The sequence below is a fragment of the Cherax quadricarinatus genome, chromosome 17 (genome assembly GCF_038502225.1).
Source record: "Cherax quadricarinatus isolate ZL_2023a chromosome 17, ASM3850222v1, whole genome shotgun sequence".
NCBI classification, from domain to species: Eukaryota; Metazoa; Arthropoda; class Malacostraca; order Decapoda; family Parastacidae; genus Cherax; species Cherax quadricarinatus.
In genome coordinates this window covers 1,168,759-1,191,782 of record NC_091308.1, presented here as the reverse complement: position 1 = coordinate 1,191,782, position 23,024 = coordinate 1,168,759, and the positions used below count along the sequence as shown (strand labels likewise).

At 39.0% G+C, this 23,024-nt stretch overlaps 1 protein-coding gene across 8 annotated transcripts in view; it reads right to left on the bottom strand.

The window, feature by feature from the left end:
* SNF4Agamma (SNF4/AMP-activated protein kinase gamma subunit) overlaps positions 1–23,024 on the bottom strand; it is a 998,728-nt gene that overhangs the window by 167,115 nt on the left and 808,589 nt on the right. For all 8 annotated transcript variants that reach the window (XM_070085706.1, XM_053773265.2, XM_053773263.2 and 5 more), the window contains one exon: positions 4,203–4,330. In XM_070085706.1, coding sequence (XP_069941807.1) covers positions 4,203–4,330 — 128 coding nt within the window. The remainder of the gene's footprint in view (positions 1–4,202; positions 4,331–23,024) is intronic.

Below are 23,024 nucleotides of genomic sequence, written 5' to 3'. Positions count from 1 at the left end.
TGTATCGCTAGTCGGATTTAATGTTAGATGATGCCATCGTTGGTCGAGGGTCCACTGTATGTATAAAGATACACAACATATCCCTCGAAACTGCTAATATCCCGAACCCCTCCATTAGAGTGCAGGCATTGTACTTCCCATTTCCAGGACTCAAGTCCGGCTATATAAAAATAACCAGTTTCCCTGAATGCCTTCACTAAATATTACCCTGCTCACACTCCAACAGATCATCAGGTCCCAAATACTATTCGTCTCCATTCACTCCTATCAAACATGCTCATGCACGCCTGCTGGAAGTCCAAGCCCCTCACCCACAAAACCTCCCTTACCCCTTCCTTCCAACCTTTTCGAGGACGACCCCTACCTCACCTTCCTTCCCCTACAGATTTAAATGCTCTCCATGTTATTCTTCTTTGATCCATTCTCTCTAAATGACCAAACCACCTCAACAACCCCTCTTCAGCTCTCTGACTAATACTTTTATTAACTCCACACCTCCTAATTTTCAAACTCCGAATTTTCTGCATAATATTTACACCACACATTGCCCTTAGACAGGACATCTCCACTGCCTCCAACCGCCTCCTGGCTGCTGCATTCACAACCCAAGCTTCACACCCATACAAGTGTTGGTACTACTATACTTTCATATATTCCCTTCTTTGCCTCCATAGATAACGTTTTTTGTCTCCACATATACCTCAACGCACCACTCACCTTTTTTCCCCTCATCAATTCTATGATTAACCTCATCCTTCATAAATCCATCCACCGACACATCAACTCCCAAGTGTCTGAAAACATTCACTTCTTCCATACTACTCCTCCCCAATTTGATATCCAATTTTTCTTTATCTAAATCATTTGATACCCTCATCACCTTACTCTTTTCTATGTTCACTTTCAACTTTCTACCTTTACACACACTCCCAAACTCATCCACTAACCTTTGCAATTTTTATTTAGAATCTCCCATAAGCACAGTATCATCAGCAAAAAGCAACTGTGTCACTTCCCATTTTTTATTTGATTCCCCATAATTTAATCCCACCCCTCTCCAAACACCTTAGAATTTACTTCTTTTACAACCCCATCTATAAATATATTAACCCTTAAATGGTCCAAAGAGACTGACGTTCAAATTTGTAGTGCTACAAAAGTAGATCTACTTTTTTTTACATATTTTCAAATATAACAAAAAAAAAATGTAGATAAAAGTTTTTTTTACACGTTTTCAAATGTAAAACAAAAAAGATCTACATTTTTTTACATACTTTCAGATGTTGAAAAAACGTATATATACGTTTGGACCATTTAAGGGTTAAACAACCATGGTGACATTACACATCCCTGTCTAAGACCTACTTTTACTGGGAAGTAGTCTCCCTCTCTTCTACACACCCTAACCTAATTACAAGATGTGAGCAGTCATGATGGCCAGTGCCGATGCCACAATACACGATATAAAGGACTACTGTAATTCTTTGTAGAAACGTCGTAGAACACTGATTCTTGTACCATTGTGTTGCCAGAAAGTCAAGCTATTTTTCTGTACCAATAACTCAATTTCCTTAATTTTTCAGGAAAATTTTCGCTCCCGCGCAGCACCTGTTATGACTTCCTTTAACCCTTTCAGGTTCGAGAGGCCCTCTCCTAAACTTGTTCTCAGAGTCGAAAATTTTTTTGAAAAAAAAAAAATTATTTTTTTCTTAAGAAAAGATAGAGAATCTTTTCCCGATCATAATGACACCAAAAGTATGAAATTTGATGGAAAACTTATGTAATTATGCTCTCGCGAAGTTAATGGTCTCGCCAATGTTTATGCATCGGCGATTTCGCTGACTTTGAGCCCTATTTTTGGCCAATTCCAGTGCACTAGTCGACAAAAATCATATCTATTTCACTAGAACTCCATTTTTTCTATCGAAAGAGTACAAAAAAACACCCATTTACCGATTTCAACTATCCAGTAAAGTGGTCAGAAATTAGCAATTTTGCGAATTTCACACAAATTTCGAAAGATGCCAATTTCTAAATAGGGTCCAGAATAAACAAGACAGACATTCCTGGCATTAAATAACATTTTCCCTGTTCATTAGTCACGCCCCCAGTCCCCTCTTACATTTCTTTTGCTGTCCACTTCGAATTTTTCTCACAAAAAATAGAAGATTTACTGTTATGCAAACTACTGCATTAGTGTAGAAATGGTATAAACAATATCAGCGTACTTATGAAAGAATATTACTCACCAGTTGATGTGTATTGGACGCGTGTCATGATTTGCTTACTTTTGAACTTTGGCAAAAATCGAACATTTCTGCTACTTTGAGCTCAATTTCAATGTACTTTTCATTATGAAACCAATCAAAATCATCTCAATTTCTGTAATATGTCTTCCATTCTATAAAATGAGACCAGGAAAACGAGAATACAATCATAAATACCATACGCTGTTTTAAACCAAACACACTGTCAAAGTTTTTTTCCTCATTACGCACTGTGTTTTGCAGGATTTTTTTATACTGCGCACAATGACCACATAGACCTATTCTTTCATATGTAGGTCTACCAGCTTTCTCTCGCTAGATCTGAAGGCGCTAGAATTTAGGCGTACTAGTATGTCAATAACCCTGGTGCATAAGCCGTACTAGTACGTCGGAAACCCTGAAAGGGTTAATGTACGTAATTTATAAATAAGAAATATTTACATTTTAATTTATAAATAAGTAAGTTTATTCAGGTATACACCAATACAGTTACGTACATAGATTATCATACATAGCAGCATATGTGTAAAGTACCTAGGATAACCCAAAAAACTCAGAGTGACATGTATTTCCATTGGGGTCCTTTTATATTTACACTTATATTTACTTTTATACTTACACTTTTCTATTTACACTTACCTTGGAGAAGATATTACTTTAATTAGTTCGTTTGATGGAGGAGATGCTGGCAGAGGTTTATAGTAGTGGTAGATAGCAGGGCGGCGTATGTTCAGTGGCCTTATACACATCCAACATTGGAGAGTTACTTTCGTGTTGTTTTTCTATTGCTTACTTGCTTTACTTACTTGCTACACTGTTAATTCTACAGTTTATCGCTGGCTGGCACTATAGCCTTTATCAATACCTGCTGCTTTAGTATTGTACATATCGTAGAATCACTGAATCACTGCAGAAGGCACATTAACCCGTCTGTCTTCCTCCTCCACTTTGGTACTTCACTACAAGCTTTTCTTGAATTTTATTGTGTTTCTTTACTTCTTTATCACAGGGCTGGCACTAGACACTTTCTTTGGGCCCATGGTGGCTTACTTATCAGTTACAAGCACTAAAAACTATGGATTAATACTAAATATACTGCTTGCATGGAATCGTCCTGACTGACTTGTACAATGGCACACTGGCTGTACACGGAGACATGGAGTGGCCGGGCCCGCTCAGGCCGCGCTGACACGTTTGGAACTAATGCCCTTAACAGAGTTCTTGGGTATTAGCCGAGCCAATATTTTGCCACAAAACCGTGCTGCTATCCAATTTTGGCGTTAGCTGATGCTGCCGTTACCCGAGGATCCACTGTATATACATTTATAAGTGGAAAAAAGGGTGTTCCACTTTACAGTAATTTCCACTTTATGCTGGTAGCCTGGAACCTAACCTGCCATGTAAGTGGGGCCCTACTGTATACTGTGATCAGAGTTTGCTGTCCAACACAAGTCATGTTCTGTACCAATTCATCATCATTATTTTTGACAGAACAAGACATCAAATTTTTTGCTGATACCAATATTCAATTTTGGCCCAATACCAACAGAATCAAAATTTGCCTATACCAACCAATACCGACAGAGATACCATCAAAATTTGCCAATACCCAATGATACCAACAAAGTTTTAGGCTGGTACAATCAAAATTTGCTAATACCCACTGATACCCATACTGTGGCACACCCCCATTTATGACTAAGGTCAAAGGTATTTTTCTAATCTCATCAGCTCTACTATTTACAATTTGTGTGTGACTGTTCAACCCAACCATTTTTCCTATTTGCAGATGGTGTTTTGAGTTTCTACTGTATGTTGCAATTTATTTTAAATCTTTTAAATTTATTTTAAATTTTTTAAATTATTTTAAATCTTTTAAATCTTATTTTTGACAACTTAATAAACAGTGGACTATAAATAACACTATTCACATACCCCTCGAGAGTCACGGAAAAGCATGGCTGCTTGATTTGGGTCCATTTCACCACGAACATATGTTGGCTGAAGTGTCCCACTGCCATGGCGTCTCTTGTCTGTGTCACTGGAGAGCCGTCGTAACTGACCTAAAATAAAATGAGAAGTTGTAATTAAAGTTTTAAAATGGAAATTGCATTTACCTCTTGATAATACACAGTTCTGTATTTACTGTAGTACAATATTCAACAAAAAAAAAAAATATTAAATAAAAATAACTAACGAAAATCCAACAAAGTCTTATTTAGATTAAATGAGTGGGGCAATTACCATACTGGCTTATCACACACACACCTGTTCATTATACAGTACTGTAATATTTTTTTAAATTTTAAACTCAATAATATCATTACAATGGACCCCCGCATACCGTACGCATCGCATACCGTTCAATCCGCATACCGCTCGCTTTTATCGCAAAAATTTTGCCTCGCATACCGCCCAAAAACCCGCTCACCGCTCTTCATCCGAGACGCGTCCAATGTGCGCCCTTAGCCAGCCTCACATGTGCCGCCGGTGGCATTGTTTACCAGCCAGCCTCCGCGGTAACATCCAAGCATACAATCGGAACATTTCGTATTATTACAGTGTTTTTGGTGATTTATCTGGAAAATAAGTGACCATGGGCCCCAAGAAAGCTTCTAGTGCCAACCCTACAGGAATAAGGGTGAGAATTACTATAGAGATGAAGAAAGAGATCATTGATAAGTATGAAAGTGGAGTGCGTGTCGCCGACCTGGCCAGGTTGTACAAGAAACCCAAATCAACCATCGCTACTATTGTGGGCAACAGAAAGGCAATCAAGGAAGCTGTTCTTGCCAAAGGTTTAACTGTGTTTTCGAAACAGAGATCGCAAGTGATGGAAGATGTTGAGAGACTCTTATTGGTGTGGATAAATGAAAAACAGCTAGCAGGAGATAGCGTCTCTCAAGCGATCATAAGCGAAAAGGCTAGGAAGTTGCATGAGGATTTAATTAAAAAAATGCCTGCAACTAGTGATGATGTGAGTGAATTTAAGGCCAGCAAAGGTTGGTTTGAGAGATTTAAGAAGCGTAGTGGCATACATAGTGTGATAAGGCATGGTGAGGCTGCCAGTTCGGACCACAAAGCAGCTGAAAAATATGTGCAGGAATTCAAGGAGTACATAGACAGTGAAGGACTGAAACCTGAACAAGTGTTTAATTGTGATGAAACAGGCCTGTTTTGGAAGAAAATGCCAAGCAGGACCTACATTACTGAGGAGGAAAAGGCACTCCCAGGACATAAGCCTATGAAAGACAGGCTTACTTTGTTGATGTGTTCCAATGCTACTGGTGATTGCAAAGTGAAGCCTTTATTAGTGTATCACTCTGAAACTCCCAGAGCGTTCAGGCAAAAGAATGTCCTCAAGGAGAATTTGTGTGTGCTGTGGAGGGCAAACAGTAAGGCATGGGTCACTAGGGACTTTTTCTATGACTGGTTACACCATGCATTTGCCCTCAATGTGAAAGATTACCTAACTGAAAAGAAATTAGACCTTAAGTGCCTCCTGGTGTTAGACAATGCCCCTGGTCATCCTACAGACGTGGCAGAGCGACTTTATGGGGACATGAAATTCATTAAGGTGAAGTTTTTGCCTCCTAATACCACTCCTCTCCTGCAGCCCATGGACCAGCAGGTTATTGCAAACTTCAAAAAACTGACCACAAAAGCTCTGTTTGAAAGGTGCTTTGTAGTGACCTCAGAAACTCAACTGACTCTAAGAGAGTTTTGGAGAGAGCACTTTAATATCCTCAATTGTGTAAACCTTATAGGTAAGGCTTGGGAGGGAGTGACTAAGAAGACCTTGAACTCTGCTTGGAAGAAACTGTGGCCAGAATGTGTAGACAAAAGGGATTTTGAAGGGTTTGAGGCTAACCCTGAGAGGATTATGCCAGTTGAGGAATCCATTGTGGCATTGGGAAAGTCCTTGGGGTTGGAGGTTAGTGGGGATGATGTGGAAGAGTTGGTGGAGGAGGACAATGAAGAACTAACCACTGATGAGCTGATAGATCAACTTCAACAGCAAGAGGCCAGACCTGAGGAAACTGGTTCGAAGGAGGGGAGAGAGAAATTGAAGAAATTGCCTACTACAAAGATTAAGGAAATCTGTGCAAAGTGGCTTGAAGTGCAAACCTTCATGGATGAAAATCACCCTCACACAGCTATTGCAAGCCGTGCTGGTGATTATTACACTGACAATGTTGTGAAACACTTTAGGGAAGTCATAAAGGAACGAGAGGTACAGGCCACTATGGACAGATATGTTGTGCGAAAGAAGTCCAGTGACTCTAAAGCTGGTCCTAGTGGCATTAAAAGAAGAAGGGAAGTAACCCCAGAAGAGGACTCGACACCTCAAGTCTTAATGGAAGGAGATTCCCCTTCTAAACACTAACACTCTCTCTCCCCTCCTCCCATCCCATCAATCATCACCAGATCTTCAATAAAAGTAAGTGTCATGTAATTGTGCATGCCTTTTTCAGTTTATGTGTATTAAAATTAACATTTCATGTGGTAAAATTTTTTTTTTTTTCATACTTTTGGGTGTCTTGCACGGATTAATTTGATTTCCATTATTTCTTATGGGGAAAATTCATTCGCATACCGATCATTTCGCATAACAATCAGCCCTCTTGCACAGATTAAAGTCGCTATGCGGGGGTCCACTGTACATCTTAACCCTTAACCCTTTGATGGTTTCGGTTGTATATACGTCTTACAAGCCAACGTGTTTGACGTACATACACCAACCATCCGACTTACGACCGAGCTTGGTTCCGACCAACCGGTCTCGAGTCAAAATGGACGTAAGTCGAACTTTACTACTGAATATCAACATCACATTTTTGTAATGACTATTTTATTGTTTTATTTTGGTATATCATTTTTTACTTTACTTTTTATGCTGTTAGTACTGTATTTTATACTGTAAGGTTTAGGATAAACACTGTAAATAACAAAAAGGCACAATACCGTGACTGGAACGATACACAAATAACCCGCACATAAAAGAGAGAAGCTTACAACGACGTTTCGGTCCGACTTGGACCATTGACAAAGTCACACTGTGACTTTGTCAATGGTCCAAGTCGGACCGAAACGTCGTCGTAGGCTTCTCTTTTTTATGTGCGGGTTATTTGTGTATGTGTATAAACACTGTGTACAACACAAACAGTTGTTTATTTCCCAGAAATTTGGCATAAAAAACACGGTCATAAGTTGAGTGGTCGTATGTCGAGCAGGTCCCAAGTCGGATGGTAGGTGTATACTCAAATTCTAACGGCTTCAAATCAAGCAGAAAGCTGGTAGGCCCATATGTGAGAGAATGGGTCTGTGTGGTCAGTGTGCACCATATAAAAAAAATCCTGCAGCACGCAGTGCATAATGAGAGAAAAAACTCACTGTTTTTTTTAATTAAAATGCAGACTTTGTGGTCTATTTTCGTATAGTATTTATGATTGTATTCTTGTTTTCTTGGTCTCATCTGATAGAATGGAAAATATATTATAGAAATAGAGGTGGTTTCGATTGGTTTTACTAAGAAAAGGACCTTGAAATGGAGCTCAAAGTAGAGGGAAATGTTTGATTTTTGTCAATGTTCAAAAGTAAACAAGTGATGTCATTTTCCAATAAATGTCCAAGCAGTCATTCTAATATGCAGTCATGAATGGGTTGACATTATTTATACAATTATTACAATATTGCAGTAGTCTGCATAACAGTAAATCTTCTATTTTTTGTTTGAATAAAAATTCAAAATAGAAAGCAAGAGTAATATCAGAGGGGCCTGGAAACGTGACTGAAGAACAAAGAAAATGTTATTTTAGAGCCAGGAATGTCTGCATTGTTCATTCTGAACCCTATTTTGAAATTGTCATATTTTTTAATTTTCATGAAATTGGCCAAATTGCAAATTTCTGACCACGTTATTGGGTAGTTGAAATCAGTAAATGGGCAATTTCTTGTACTCAATCGATAGAAAAAAAATGGAGTTCTAAAGAAATAGCTATGAATTTAGTCAACTGGAACAATGGAATTAGCCGAAAATAGGGCTCAAAGTGGGCGAAATCGCCAATTCATAAATATCGCCGAGGTCGCTAACTTCGCAAGAGCATAATTCTGTCATTTTCCATCAAATTTCGTTCTTTTAGTGTCATTACCATCGGGAAAAGATTCTCTATCATTTCATAAGGAATTTTTTGGGGGGTGGGGGGGATTTTTGCTGCACCAGGAGACACCTCAGGATTTAGGGTTGCGACAGTCAAGGGGTTAAACTGTCCAACGTAGATCTACGTTTATGTGCGTAGCACTCTGACCTTGATTTTCTCCATTTGAAAGCATGTAAAAAAAATGTAGATCTACGTTTAGACAGTTTAAGGGTTAATGCTCACTAAGATTAATATTTTAAAAACTGTATAAAATTATTTAACCCTTTCAGGGTTTTCGACATACTAGTACGGCTTACGCACCAGGGTTATTGACGTACTAGAACGCCTAAATTCTAGTGCCTTCAAATCTAGCGAGAGAAAGCTGGCAGGCCTACATATGAAAGAATGGGTCTATGTGGTCAGTGTGTGCAGTATAAAAAAAATCCTGCAGCACACAGTGCGTAATGAGAAAAAAAAACTTAGACTGTTTTTGGATTAAAACAACGACTTTGCACTGTATTTTCGTATGGTATTTATGGTTGTATTCTAGTTTTCCTGGTCTCATTTTATAGAATGGAAGACATTACAGAAATTGGGATAATTTTGATTGGTTTCACAATGAAAAGTACCTTGAAATTGAGCTCAAATTAGCAGAAATGTTCGATTTTTACCAAGTTCAAAAGTAAACAAATCATGCCAAGCATCCAATACACGTCAACTGGTGAGTCTAATATTCTTTCACCTAATGCAGTAGTCTGCATAACATTAAATCTTCTATATTTTGTAAGAATAAAAATTCAAAGAGGTAACCAAAAGAAATATAAGAGGGGCCTGGGGATGTGACTAACAAACAGAGAACTTGTTATTTTAGTGCCAGGAATGTCTGTCTTTTTTATTCTGGACCCTATTTGGAAATTGGCATCTTCTGAAATTTGTGTGACATTGGTAAAATTGCCAATTTCTAACCACTTTATTGGATAGTTGAAATTGGTAAATGGGTGGCTTTTTTGTACTCATTCGATAGAGAAAATGGAGTTCTAGTGAAATAAATATGATTTTTGTCAACTAGTACACAGGAATTGGCCAAAAATAGCGCTCAAAGTGGGCAAAATCGCCGATGCGTAAACATCGGCGAGACCGCTAGCTTCACGAGAGCATAATTCCGTAAGTTTTTCATCAAATTTTATACTTTTGGTGTCATTATGATCGGGGAAAGATTCTCTATCATTTCATAAGAAAAAATAATTTTTTCTTCCAAAAAATTTTTGACCCTGAGAACAAGTTTAGGAGAGGGCCTCTCGACCCTGAAAGGGTTAAAAGATTAGTGTATTAATCATTTAAAAACTATGCTTGTAGTGTTGCACCTTTAATACATAGTTTGGCAAATGTTTTAATACTGTAATTTTAATTTTCCAGTTGTTGTAGCACTCACTACTCCTGGATGCCATTCCAGTATGCTACAGTACCACAACTTCCTAGAACCCTTTCAACACTACATTTTTCCTGTTTATAATTATGGCTTCTTGTTTTCTCTTGATTATGACAAAATTTCCTTGTGTGTTATTAACTATTTTTTTTTTATCAATCATCACAAGCATTTTAAGTTTTCTGTCTCTTCATAACCCACATTATTTGGCTGTGAAAGCCATTTTGCAATTTGTCTCTGGAACTGTTCTGTATCATTCACAGTTTTTTCTTAAATGTGGACATTGCACTAATAATGTACAATTTTTGCCTAACATACTTTGTGAACAGTTTTTTCAGAATGAACTCATCTATATCTTAACAATTACTCCTGGATTACTCTGTGTTCAATGCTTTCAATACTTCACCACACAATCTCCACAGTATTCTTCACATGACCTGTTGGTGCTTTCCTCCCATTTCCATTACATAGCACTCATCTATACATCAAATTCAGCTATGCACATGACTCAGTTTATCAGTCTTTCTGTAGGGACTTAGTCAATTTTATTACAGCACAGTACTTATGCATAGGAAATTTGCATTATCTACAAACATGTGCATACTGCTTGTTTAGTCCATTTGGCAAATCAGTTACGTATCAGAAACATTATCAGGTGTGGGTTTCGTACTGCTGTCTGAAGGTCACTCTAAAATTTGCCAGGTAAGCACTGACTGCAGAGGTTTTTTGGTTGATATGAGCCTTCGGCAGTATGATAGGCACTATGCCTACTTCCATGTCCTCCTCCCCGAATGATGTCTACAGGGATGGGGGGAGAACAAAGTTTATATTACATCTCTGGTCTTCTGGCCCCTTCCCAGATCTTCATATCCTTGTATTTGCTAGAGTGAATTCAAGAAACCAATTATCTGACCAACCCTGTAGTTTGTCCAGATCCTTTTGCAGCCTTTCTCCATCCTCATCTGTCTGTATTCTCACGAGTTTTACAACATCAGCAAACAACCTTACATTATCTGGTATGTCATTCATATAAAGGAGAAACAGAACTGTTCCTAATCCAACTCAGTGGTGCACTGCCTGTTACTCTTCCCCATTCTGTCATCTCATCCTCGACACTCGCTCTTTGCTTCTGTGCCCTAAGATACTCCTTACAGAACAGAAGCACAGTAGTAAATTCCCAGTCATTTCCGACTGAATTAAGATTTTGCCCTGGTCTCATGTGTGATACAATATCAAATGTCTTCTTGCTATCTAAGAAAATGCAATCAACCATTCAACCCTCTCTCCTGCCTCACTTTCACTACCATGTCACAGAATTCCAAAAGATTGGTAAGATAAGACTTGTTATCTCTGAACCCATGCCAGCTGTTGTTTATGAAACCACTTCACACACAACACTGAACAGCAAGAGACCAAGACAGGAACATGAGGACAACAGAACAATGGTGGCCCCCAACAGCAGAGACAGATAGAAGAGGCCACTTGGGCAATGCAAAACTACTGATCATGGGAGACTTCAACCACAAGGAAAAAAACTGGGAAAAGTCTGGAGCCACAAGGAGGACCAGAAACATGGAGAGCCAAGCTGTTGGAGGTAGCAATGGGAAACTTCATGCATTAGTATGTTTAGGACACAACTAGGGAGAGAGGTAGCAACAAACCAGGAAGGCTGAACCTTGTGTTCACCCTCAGTGACCCTGAAGTATGGGATATTGAATAGGAGAGACCCCGTGGAGCTAGCAAACATGCAGTGATGAGGGTTGAATAATTTGTCCAAGTAAACGTAATGAGGAACAGAGTATGAAAAAAGGGGTAAACCTGACTTCAAGAGGAGATTATGATACAAGGAAATTCCTAAGCAGAGTGCCACAGGAAACAAGAGCTAAAAGGGAAGAGAGGAAATGAAATGATAGAGCATGTAGCTGGAAAGGAACCCAGATGTAATGTGTATACAGTACCTACTTCATATACATTTGCATATCATATTAGCTGGTACACTCGTATTTTCTGATAAACAAACAAGGTGGTGGTGGTGGTTAAAGACCATCATGGCCTGAGCTTCTCACCACTTTCTGGTACTGATATTTTTTTACTGAAAATTCAAGGTTAATGCCAATTCTATTTTTTATTGTAATAAATTTATTAATAGCATTCTGGTAGTTAATTTTACAGCAGTGAGATGGACACAACAACCCTTGGACTGTCAAAACCTGCAACCCAACAATAACACAAGCTGAGCCTTGAAAACCTTTTCTCACGAGTTTATAATTTTTTCATGTTTTCTTGGATAGCTATATTCACGTTATACAGTGGAATACCGAATATCGGCCGCTGGGTTTGTCGGCCGAATCATATTTTATTTAGGCCAGTTTTTGGGTGGAAATTTTGCTCTGTATTTTGGCCGGTGCCTTGCAAATTGGATGTATTATACGTATCAGCCCAGGTCCCGCCGGGATGCAAGGCGTAGGCGAGTCAGTCTCCCTGTGTCTCTCGGTGAATGAATATATACTCAGTGCATTCATCCAAACATTTCCTTAAAATCCATTGGTTTTTGTGCTTGTTTATTAAGTGCAACTGTGAAATAAGCCACTATGGGCCAAAAGAAAGTTCCTAGAAAAGTTCCTTTGGTAAAGAAAGTGAGAAACACGGTGGAATTTAAGAAAGAAGTTATTGAAAAATATGAGAGTGGTGTGCGGGTGCTGGAACTTGCCAGGATGTATGGGAAATCTAAATCAACAATTGCTTCCAATCTGGCAAAGAAAGAACAAATCAAGGAAGCTGACGTAGCGAAAGGGGTAAACATGTTAACGAAAAAGAGATCACAAACAATGGAAGATGTGGAGACGTTGTTGTTGTGGATCAGCGAAAAACAGCAAGTGGGAGATTGTTTCAGAAACGATCACTTGTGAAAAGGCAAGGCAGTTGCATGCAGATCTCAAAGAAAATGCCTGGAACTAGTGCTGATTTTAGTGAATTTAAGAGCAGCAGAGACTGGTTTGACAGATTTAAGAAGCGTAGTGGCATACACAGTGCTGTAAGGAACAGTGAGGCTGCAAGTTCAGACAAACATGTGGCTGAAAAATTTGTGCAGGAATTCAAGGGGTATGTAGAGACTGAAGAATTCCACCCCCAACAAGTGTTCAATTGTAATGAAACAGGCCTCTCTTGGAAGAAAATGCTAAAGAGGACCTACATCATGCAGGAGGAAAAGGCACTGCCAGGACACAAGCCTATGAAGGAAGGGAAAGTTTTCTTGCAGCAGCAGCAAGAACCTTGTCCTCTATTTTTACTTCTACCTGAGGTTCCCAGCAGCCCTGTGATGGCCTAACCAAGACCCACATAACACTAACATACGTGGATACCCAGAATGATATAAATTAACTGCAGAAATCGCCCAAAAATACACAAATTACCAACTAATAGGGCTCGTGTTACCACCTCCTGCACCGTTGCCATTGAAGTGATACTCCACAACGTTCACCCATCGCCTACTATTCATCTTAAGCCACTGTCAATGGCCAAGGGTCAGGGCAACAAAAGAAGATCCATTAACCAGACAAGGACTCCTAACATCAAAGGTGAAAGCAGTAAGACAAGGAAAACTTCTCATACTGCCAGCCAGGACACAACCCTCATCCCCCAGCTGCATCACCACAACACACGACAGACAACAAGTATGGCCGCCACCACAGTCCAAGATAGCTCCTTCCATGGATTTGATGTCATGAAGATTACCGACCCAGAAATAGTTAAACTGCTTATGATCCAGAACCAAACAATCACCAATCTAACTCAGGAAATGCAGAGGCTTAAAGGCTCCAATGAAAGGTACCTCAGCAAGATTACTGCTCTAGAACATAAACTAGACACTCTGGAACAGCAAAGCATCACCCACACCCAGTCCGTGGACACCATCAACACTCTAGAAGACCAAGTCACCCAGCTTACTACTAACATTATAGAAGAAAGATCAAGAGTGGATCTACAACTTGTCAATGTCATCACAAACTTCCAAGACCATAATGACCAACAACAGCTATCTGACGCTGTCGTAGTTAATAGCAAACATCTTCCACCCACAGTCACCCAAGAGACTTGCATGGAGACCACCCAACAGCTTATCAAGGACCACCTTTGTCTCAACATACGTAGTGATGAGCTAAAAGACTGCAAACTGATGGGCTACCAAGCAGGTAAAAAAACAGTGCTATTAAAATTCAAAACCAGCCTACAAAGAAACAACCTACTAAAAACATCCATTTCTATGAAAACTGATGTATACGTCAATGAGTGCCGTACCAAAACAAGACAGTCTCATGATGCAGGGGAATATGCTTTATTATTACACTAATATCAATACTACGGCTTATTTGCCTATCACAATTGATCTGATATGACATAATAAACAATATAAATAACATAAAAACACGCTAAATACTCAAGAATGAATAACATTTGGCATAATACCGAGCAGTTTGATGGAGGTATGAAGAGGATATGGGATAGAAGTACCATTCTCCTATCCCTGTCTTGGGGGTTTATATTAGAGAAAACGGAGTATAGCACAGGGCTAACTGTGATATACACTCGTACTGCACCATAAAACAAACAAAAAAGCCATTTTCTCTACATAGATTATCACACATAGCAGCATATGTGTAGAGAACCTAGAATAACCCAAAAAAGCCAAAGTGGTTTATTTCTAGTATACCTGGCTTGAATTAGCTATATATGATTTTTGGCAAATATTCTATTTCCAGCCAGGGTAGAAACATTGGGTGTGTTTCTTTACACCTGTTGTCTATGTGTATCCATCAGTAAATGGGTACCTGGGTTTTAGTGAACTGGTGTGGGTCTTATCCTGGGGCACTGACCTAATTTGCCTGAAGTGTTTAGCATAACAAGGGGCTTTCTATATACTAGTAGTATGTCACTGATGTCAGTTAGGCCTGTATACCATGTACAAGTAAATGTAGTAAATAAAAATATTATTGTGTAAGAATGGTATACAATACCAACAAGATGAAATTAAGACACATGTGCAACATCTGGGTATCTTTATTGTAGACGTTTTGCCATCCAGGTGAAAACATCCATGGTGAAACATCTACAATAAAGATACCCAGATGTTGCACATGTGTCTTAATTTCAAAAATATTATTATTTTTCTCTCAGTTGTTTGTTGGGCTATCCTATTGAAACTTGGGCAATATATGATGGAAAGATGCTTCTTAACGTACACCAAAAATGAAAGAAATCAGACCATAAATAATGGAGTTCACTTCTCAGCCATTAGCAGCCCCATAGCAGTATATTTTTCTATGATTTTTATGGTTGAATTCTTATTTCTTTTTGTCTCATTTGATAGAATGGAAGATATATTACAGAAATAGACATGATTTTGAGTGCTTTCATGACGATAAGTACCTTGAAATTGCACTCAAAGCAGCAGAAATGTTCTATTCCTTAGCGATGTTCAAGAGTAAACAAATGATGTCACTGTCTAATACGTGTGCACCTGCCAGTCTAAATTCCAATACGCAGTCAAGAATGGGTTGACATTATTTATACAATCGTTACTATAATGCAGAAGTTTGCATAACAGTAAATCTTCCATTTTTTGTGTGAATAAAAATTCCAAATGGTAAGCAAGAGTAATATAAGAAGGGCCTGGAGCCATGACTAATAAATAGAGAAAATGTTATTTTAGTGCCAGGAATACCTGCAGTGTTTATTCTGGACCCTATTTTGATATTGGCATCTGTTGGAATTTGTGTGAAATTGGCCAAATTGCCAATTTCTGACCACTTTGTTGAGTAGTTGAAATAGGTGAATGGCCAGTTTCTTGTCCTCAGTTGACAAAATAGAAGTTTATTCAGGTATACACAAATACAGTTACATACATAGATCATCATACATAGCAGCGAATGTGTAGAGAACCGAGGATAACCCAAAAAAGTCACAGTGACTTACTTCCAGTACCTGACTTGGGTTTGCCATATATGATTTTTGGTAAATTTTTTTTTTCTCAGTTAGATGTTGGGCTATCTTACTGAAATTTGGGCAACGTATGATGGAAAGATGCTTCTTAACATACACCAAAAATTAAAAAAAAAAAAAAAAAAAACGATAAATAAGGGAGTTCACTTAAGCTCAGCCATTAGCGGCCTCTTTGCGGTATATTTTTGTATGGCTTTCTCATTTTTTTTGGTCTCATTTGATAGAATGGAAGATACATTACAGAAATAGATATGGTTTTGATTGGTTTCACAACGAAAAGTACCTGAAATTGAGCTCAAAGTAGCGGAAATGTTCGATTTTTGCCCATGTTCAATTAATTTTCTTGTATAAGTTGGTTAATTTTGTTAAGTACTGTATTCTAACCTAACCACTCTGTAATCCGGCAAATTTAGTAATCCGGCAGCACACTACAGGTCCCAATGATGCCGGATTTGTGATGGCAGACCTGTATATAATAATAATACGCATAATAATAATAATCCGGAACGGATAAATGACTTTTCAATTAATTTAAATAAAGAAAATTGACTCAGCATACAAACAAATCAGGATACGAACAAGGTCACAGAACGGATTAAGTTCGTAAGCCGAGGTTCCACTGTAGTTGGTATTACTCTAGACCAATGGTGGGCAAACTGAGACTCATGAGACAATATTGGGTTTCACTCCCATTTTTCCTAAAATTTTATATTAACAATCAACAGTAGTATAGTATGTACCAATATTAGAATATTTTGCATATATACAGGTAATTCACATTATCTTTTCAAAAATTGATATGCATTATGTGTCCAAACTGCTGTTTAACCCTATGACTGTCACAACCCCCAATCCTGAGGTGTCTCCTAGTGTCGCAAAATACAGTGGACCCCCGGTTATCGGCCAGTTTGGTTATCGGCCAACTCGGTTATCAGCAGGGTTTTCAGCGCTCGGTTATTGGCCGTTCACTCGGTTATCGGCCGTTTTGGACACGTCCATCCGCCGGCTGAGGCAGCTTGCACTTCAGTTTGGCTTTGTCTCTCGGTGGCTGAGGAAGCCACCGAGAGACAAACATTTCACTTGTTTACCATTGTTTTTAGTGGTTTTTCTTGCAGTGCAGCAATGAAATAAGTAACCATGGCTCCAAAGAAAGTTCCTAGTAAAGTTCATGTGGTAAAGAAAGTGAGAAACACCATGGAATTTAAGCGTGAAGTGACAGAAAAATTCGAGAGTGGTATGAAGGTGGTGGAACTTGCCAGGATGTACAGCAAGAATAAATCAACAATTACATCCATCCTGGCAAAGAAAGAACAAATAAAAGATGCTAATGTTGCAAAAGGAGTAGCTTTTCTAACTAAACAAAGGACACCGATAATGGAAGAGATGGAAAAGTTATTATTATTGTGGATTAAGGAAAAAGAATTAGTGGGAGACAGTGTAGTGGAGTGGATCATTTGTGAGAAGGCAAAGCAGTTGCATGAGGATCTTGCAAAGAAAATGCCTGGAACAAGTGCTGCAGTTTGTGAATTTAGGGCCAGCAAAGGATGGTTTGATAGATTTAAGAAGCGTAGTGGCATACACAGTGTTGTAAGGCATGGTGAGGCTGCAAGTTCTGACAAATGTGCGGCTGAAAAGTATGTTCACGAATTCCAGGACTATGTAAAGGCTGAAGGATTCGAACCCCAACAAGTTTTCAATTGTGACGAAACAGGCCTGTTTTGGAAGAAAATGCCAAACAGGACCTACATTACCCAGGAGGAAAAGGCACTGCCAGGACACAATCCTATGAAAGACAGGCTTACTCTTTTGTTGTGTGATAATGCTAGTAGGGATTTCAAAGTGTAGCCTTTACTTGAGTATCACTCAGAAAATCCCAGAGTGTTTAAGAAAAACAATGTCATGAAGAATAGATTGTGTGTGATGTGGAAAGCTAATCATGAGGTATGGGTCACAAGGCAAATTTTCAGAGTGGGTTAATGATGTGTTTGACCCAAGTGTGAAAAAATATCTCCTGGAAAAGAAATTGCCACTCGAGTGCCTCCTGTTACTGGACAATGCTCCTGCACATCCTCCAGACTTGGAAGACCACGTGTTTAGAGACTTCCATTTTATAAAAGAAGTTCTTGCCTACTAACACCACCACTCTCCTCCAGCCCATGGACCAGCAGGTCATTTCTAACTTCAAAAAAAACTGTAAAGTAAAAGGACACAAGTGCAACTAATGTGACATTTATTGTGGCAACGTTTCGCTCTCCAGGAGCTTTATCAAGCCAATGGCTTGATAAAGCTCCTGGAGAGCAAAACATTGCCACAATAAATGTCACATTAGTTGCACTTGTGTCCTTTTACTTTACATATTGTCGGTAATTCTACCAACTTTATTTAAAAAAAAAAACTACACAAAAGCAGTGTTTCAAAAGTGCTTTGAAGTGACCTCGGACACTCAGTTGACCCTAAGTGAGTTCTGACGAAATCACTTCACTATCCTCTATTGCATAAGCCTTATAGATAAGGCTTGGGAGGGAGTGACTTCCAGGATTTTGAACTCTGCTTGGAGAAAACTGTGGCCAGATTGTGTCCAAGAGAGGGATTTTGAAGGGTTTGAGACTCACCGTGACCCTGACCCTGCTGACCCTGTGGACTCTATTGTGTCTTTGGGGAAGTCCCTGGGGTTGGAGGTGAGTGGTGAGGATGTGGAAGAGTTAGTGGAGGACCACAGGGAAGAGCTTATCACTGAAGAGCTGCAAGAGCTTCAACTTGAACAGCAACAGACTGCAGCTGAGGAACTTGCTTCTGAGGAGGAGGAAGAGGGAGTGAAGGATGTGCCTTCTTCAGAGATTAAAGAGGTGTGTGCAATGTGTACCAGGGTGCAAGCTTTTGTAGAGAAACACCACCCTGACAAAGCTGAAACAAGCCATATCTGCAACACGTTTAGTGACAAAACCCTGTCTCACTTCAGGGAAATCTTAGAGATGCCAGAAACAGAGCACTCTGGACAGTTATTTTGTGAGACAGGGGTCCAGTGACTCTCAAGCTGGACAGTTATTTTGTGAGACAGGGGTCCAGTGACTCTCAAGCTGGTTCTAGTGGCATTAAGAGACAGAGAAGGGAAGTAACCCCAGAGAAGGCATTGCTACCTAAAGTCTTCATGGAGGGGGATTCCCCTTCCAAACACTTACTCCTCCCTCTTTCCTCCTACCTATCTTCCAGAAGCCAGCATTAGCCTTCAATAAAAGTATGTAATACGTACTTATATAATAGTGAAAAGAATTATTTTTTTGTGACTATTTTTGTATGGAACAAATTAATTTTATTTCCATTAATTCTAACGGGATATATTAATTCGGTTATCGGCCGACCTTCAGGAACGGATTACGGCCGATAACCGAGGGTCCACTGTATTTGAAAAAAAAAATTTCTGATGAAATGAGAGAGAATCTTTTCCCGATGGTAATGACACCAAAAGTACAAAATTTGATGGAAAACTTATGGAATTACACTTCTGCGAAGTTAGTGACCTCAGCGATATAGTATATGAATCGGCAATTTCGCCCACTTTGAGCCCTATTTTTGGCTAATTCCATTGTTCCAGTTGACCAAACTCATAGCTATTTCTTTAGAACTCCATTTGTTCTATCGATTGAGTACAAGAAACTGCCCATTTACCGATTTCAACTACCCAATAAAGTGGTCAGAAATTGGCAATTTGGCAAATTTCATGCAAATTAAAAAATATGGAAATTTCAAAATAGGGTCCAGAATGAACATTGCAGACATTCGTGGCTCTAAAATAACATTTTCTTTGTTCTTCAGTCACGTTTCCAGGCACCTCTGATATTACTCTTGCTTTCTATTTTGAATTTTTATTCAAACAAAAAATAGAAGATTTACTGTTATGCAGACTACTGCAATATTGTAATAATTGTATAAATTATGTCAACCCATTCATGACTGCATATTAGAATGGCTAAATGGACATTTATTGGACAAGGACGTCATTTGTTTACTGAACATCTGCAAAAATCAAACATTTCCCCTACTTTGAGCTCCATTTCAAGGTCCTTTTCATAGTAAAACCAACCAAAATTATCTCTATTTCTTTAATATGTTTTCCATTCTATCCAATGAGACCAAGAAAATGGGAATACAACCACAAATACTATACGAAAATACACCTCAAAGTCAGTGCTTTAATCCAAAAACACGGTCGGAGTTTTTTTTTTCTCATTATGCACTGCGTGCTGCAGGATTTTTTTTATACAGTGCACATTGACCACACAGACCCATTCTCTCACATATGGGCCTACCAGCTTTCTCCTGCGTGATTTGAAGCCGCTAGAATTTTTGAGTATATACAGGTCAAACACATTGGTTCGTAAGATGTATATATACGACTGAAACAGTCAAAGGGTTAAACTCACTGAACATTGAACACTGTCAATGCTACACTTTATCGCTGGTTGGCACTACAGCCTTTACTGACTCCTGCTGCTTAGTAGTATCATACTTATCGTAGAATCACTGAAGAAGGCACATTCTCCCCTCTCTCTCTTCCTCCTCCACTCTGGCACTTTGCTATGAGTTCTTTCTTGAATTTTATCGTGTTTCTCAACTTCTTTACCACAGGGCTGGCACTAGCTTTCTTTGGATCCATGGTGGCTTATTTAGCAGTCACACACAATAAACAAGTGCAAAAACAATGGATTATGAAATGTTTCATATGACCTCACAGGGTAATGTTTACTCGCCGAGAAACAATGCTACACTAACTCAGAATGGTGTGTGGGAGGCTTTGTGTGAGCACGGGCTCTCAGACGTGTTACATACGACTGACGAAACCAGAGGGAATTAACAAAAACAGACTATTTTGATGAAAAAAGTCGGTGATAACCGAAAATCGCGAAAACAGAGGGTCCACTGTACAATTAATCTATTTCAGACACCCAAAAATATTATCAAAAAATAAATTTGTTTTAAAATTAATTATTGTTTTACATACAAATAAAAATGAGAACTAAATAAAATAAATAAATAAACATTTAAATCACTATTACATACCTTTAACCCTTTGGGGGTCGACGGGTCCTCTCAGAGACTTGTTCTTAGGGTCGGCCAAATTTAAAAAAAAAAAATTATTTTTTCTTATGAAGAGATAGAGAATCTTTTCCCAATTATAATGACACCAAAAGTATGACATTTGATGGAAAACTTCCGGAATTATGCTCTCGCGAAGTTAGCGGTCTTGACGATGTTTACGCATCAGCGATTCTGCCCACTCCAGTGTACTAGTCGACAAAAATCATAACTATTTCGCTAAAACTCCATTTTTTGTATCGAATGAGTACAAGAAACCACCCATTTACCGATTTCAACTATCCAATAAAGTGGTCAGAATTTAGCAATTTTGCCAATTTCACACAAATTTCAAAAGATGCCAATTTCTGAATAGGGTTCAGAATAAACGAGAAAGACACTCCTGGCACTAAAATAACAAGTTCTCTGTTCGTTAGTCACATCCCCAGGCCCCTCTTATATTTCTTTGGCTTTCCACTTTGAATTTTCATTCTTACAAAAAAAAATAAGATTTACTGTTATGCAGACTACTGCATTAGTGTAGAAATGGTATAAATAATATCAGCGCATTTGTGAAAGAATATTAGACTCACCAGTTGATGTGTATTGGACGCTTGGCATGATTTGTTTACTTTTCAAGTTTGGTAAAAATCGAACATTTCTGCTACTTTGAGCTCAATTTCAAGGTACATTTCATTGTAAAACCAGTCAAAATCATCTCAATTTCTGTAATATGTCTTCCATTCTATAAAATGAGACCAAGAAAACTAGAATACAACAATAAATACCATACGAAAATACAGTGCAAAGTCGCTGTTTTAATCCAAAAACATGGTCAAAGTTTTTTTTTCTCTTTAAGCACTGTGTGCCGCAGGATTTTTTTTATATTGCGCACACTGACCACATAGCCCCCTTCTTACATATGTAGGCCTACCAGCTTTCTCTCACTAGAATTGAGGGCGCTAGAATTTAGGCGTACTAGTACGTCAAAAAAACCCAAAGGGTTAATGAAGACTCTTGCTGGCTTATAGAAGACGGCGAGGACAAGCGAAGGAGGAGAGTTTCTTGTTTGGAAGGGGTATTCCCCTCCATATGGACTTCTGGTATCAAAGCCCTCTAGGACCAGCCTGAGCGTCACTGTACTCATGTCGCACAAAAAAAAAAGTCCAGAGAGGTCTGTTCCTAGCATCTCTAAGATTTGCCTGAAGTGTTACTGAACATGTTGCAGATATGACTTGTTTGAGCCTGGTCAGGGTGATATTTCTCCACAAAACTTTGCCACCCACTCCACTTTGCACATGTCCTTAATCACTGAAGGTGGCACATTCTCCCCTCTCTCTCCCTCCTCTTCTGAAGCAATTTCCTCAGCTGTGGTCTGTTGCTGTTGCAGATGAAGGCGTGAAGTGGTTAGCTCTTCATTGTGATCCTCCACCAACTCTTCCACATCCTCGCTACTCACATCCAACCCCATGGAATTTCCCAATGCCACAATAGATTCCACAACTGGCATAAGGTCCTCAGGGTCAACCCCAAACCCTTCAAAATCCCTCTTTTGGACACAATCTGGCCACAATTTTCTCCAAGCAGAGTTCAAAGTCCAAGAAGTCACTCCCTCCCAAGCCTTACCTATAAGGTTTTTGCTGGTGATAGTATTTCCAAAACTCTCTTAGGGTCAATTAAGTGTCTGAGGTCACAAAGCACCACTGAAACATTGCTTTGGTGTAGAGTTTTTTGAAGTTTGAAATGATCTGCTGGTCCATGGGCAAGAACTTCACTGTGATGAAACGAAACTCCTCCACAATTTGGCCATCCAAGTCTGGAGGATGAGCAGGTGCATTGTCCATTACCAGGAGGCACTTGAGTTCCAATTTATTTTCCAGGAGGTATTTCTTCACACTGGGGCCAAACACTTCATTGAATCAATCAAGGAAAATTTCCTTTGTCACCCATGCCTTACTGTTAGCCTTCCACATCACACACAATTTACTCTTGGCAACACTTATTTTCTTGAACACTCTGGGACTTTCAGAGTGATACACTAGTAAAGGCTTCACTTTGAAATCTCCAGTAGCATTACTACAGAACATAAGTGTAAGCCTGTCTTTCATAGGCATGTCC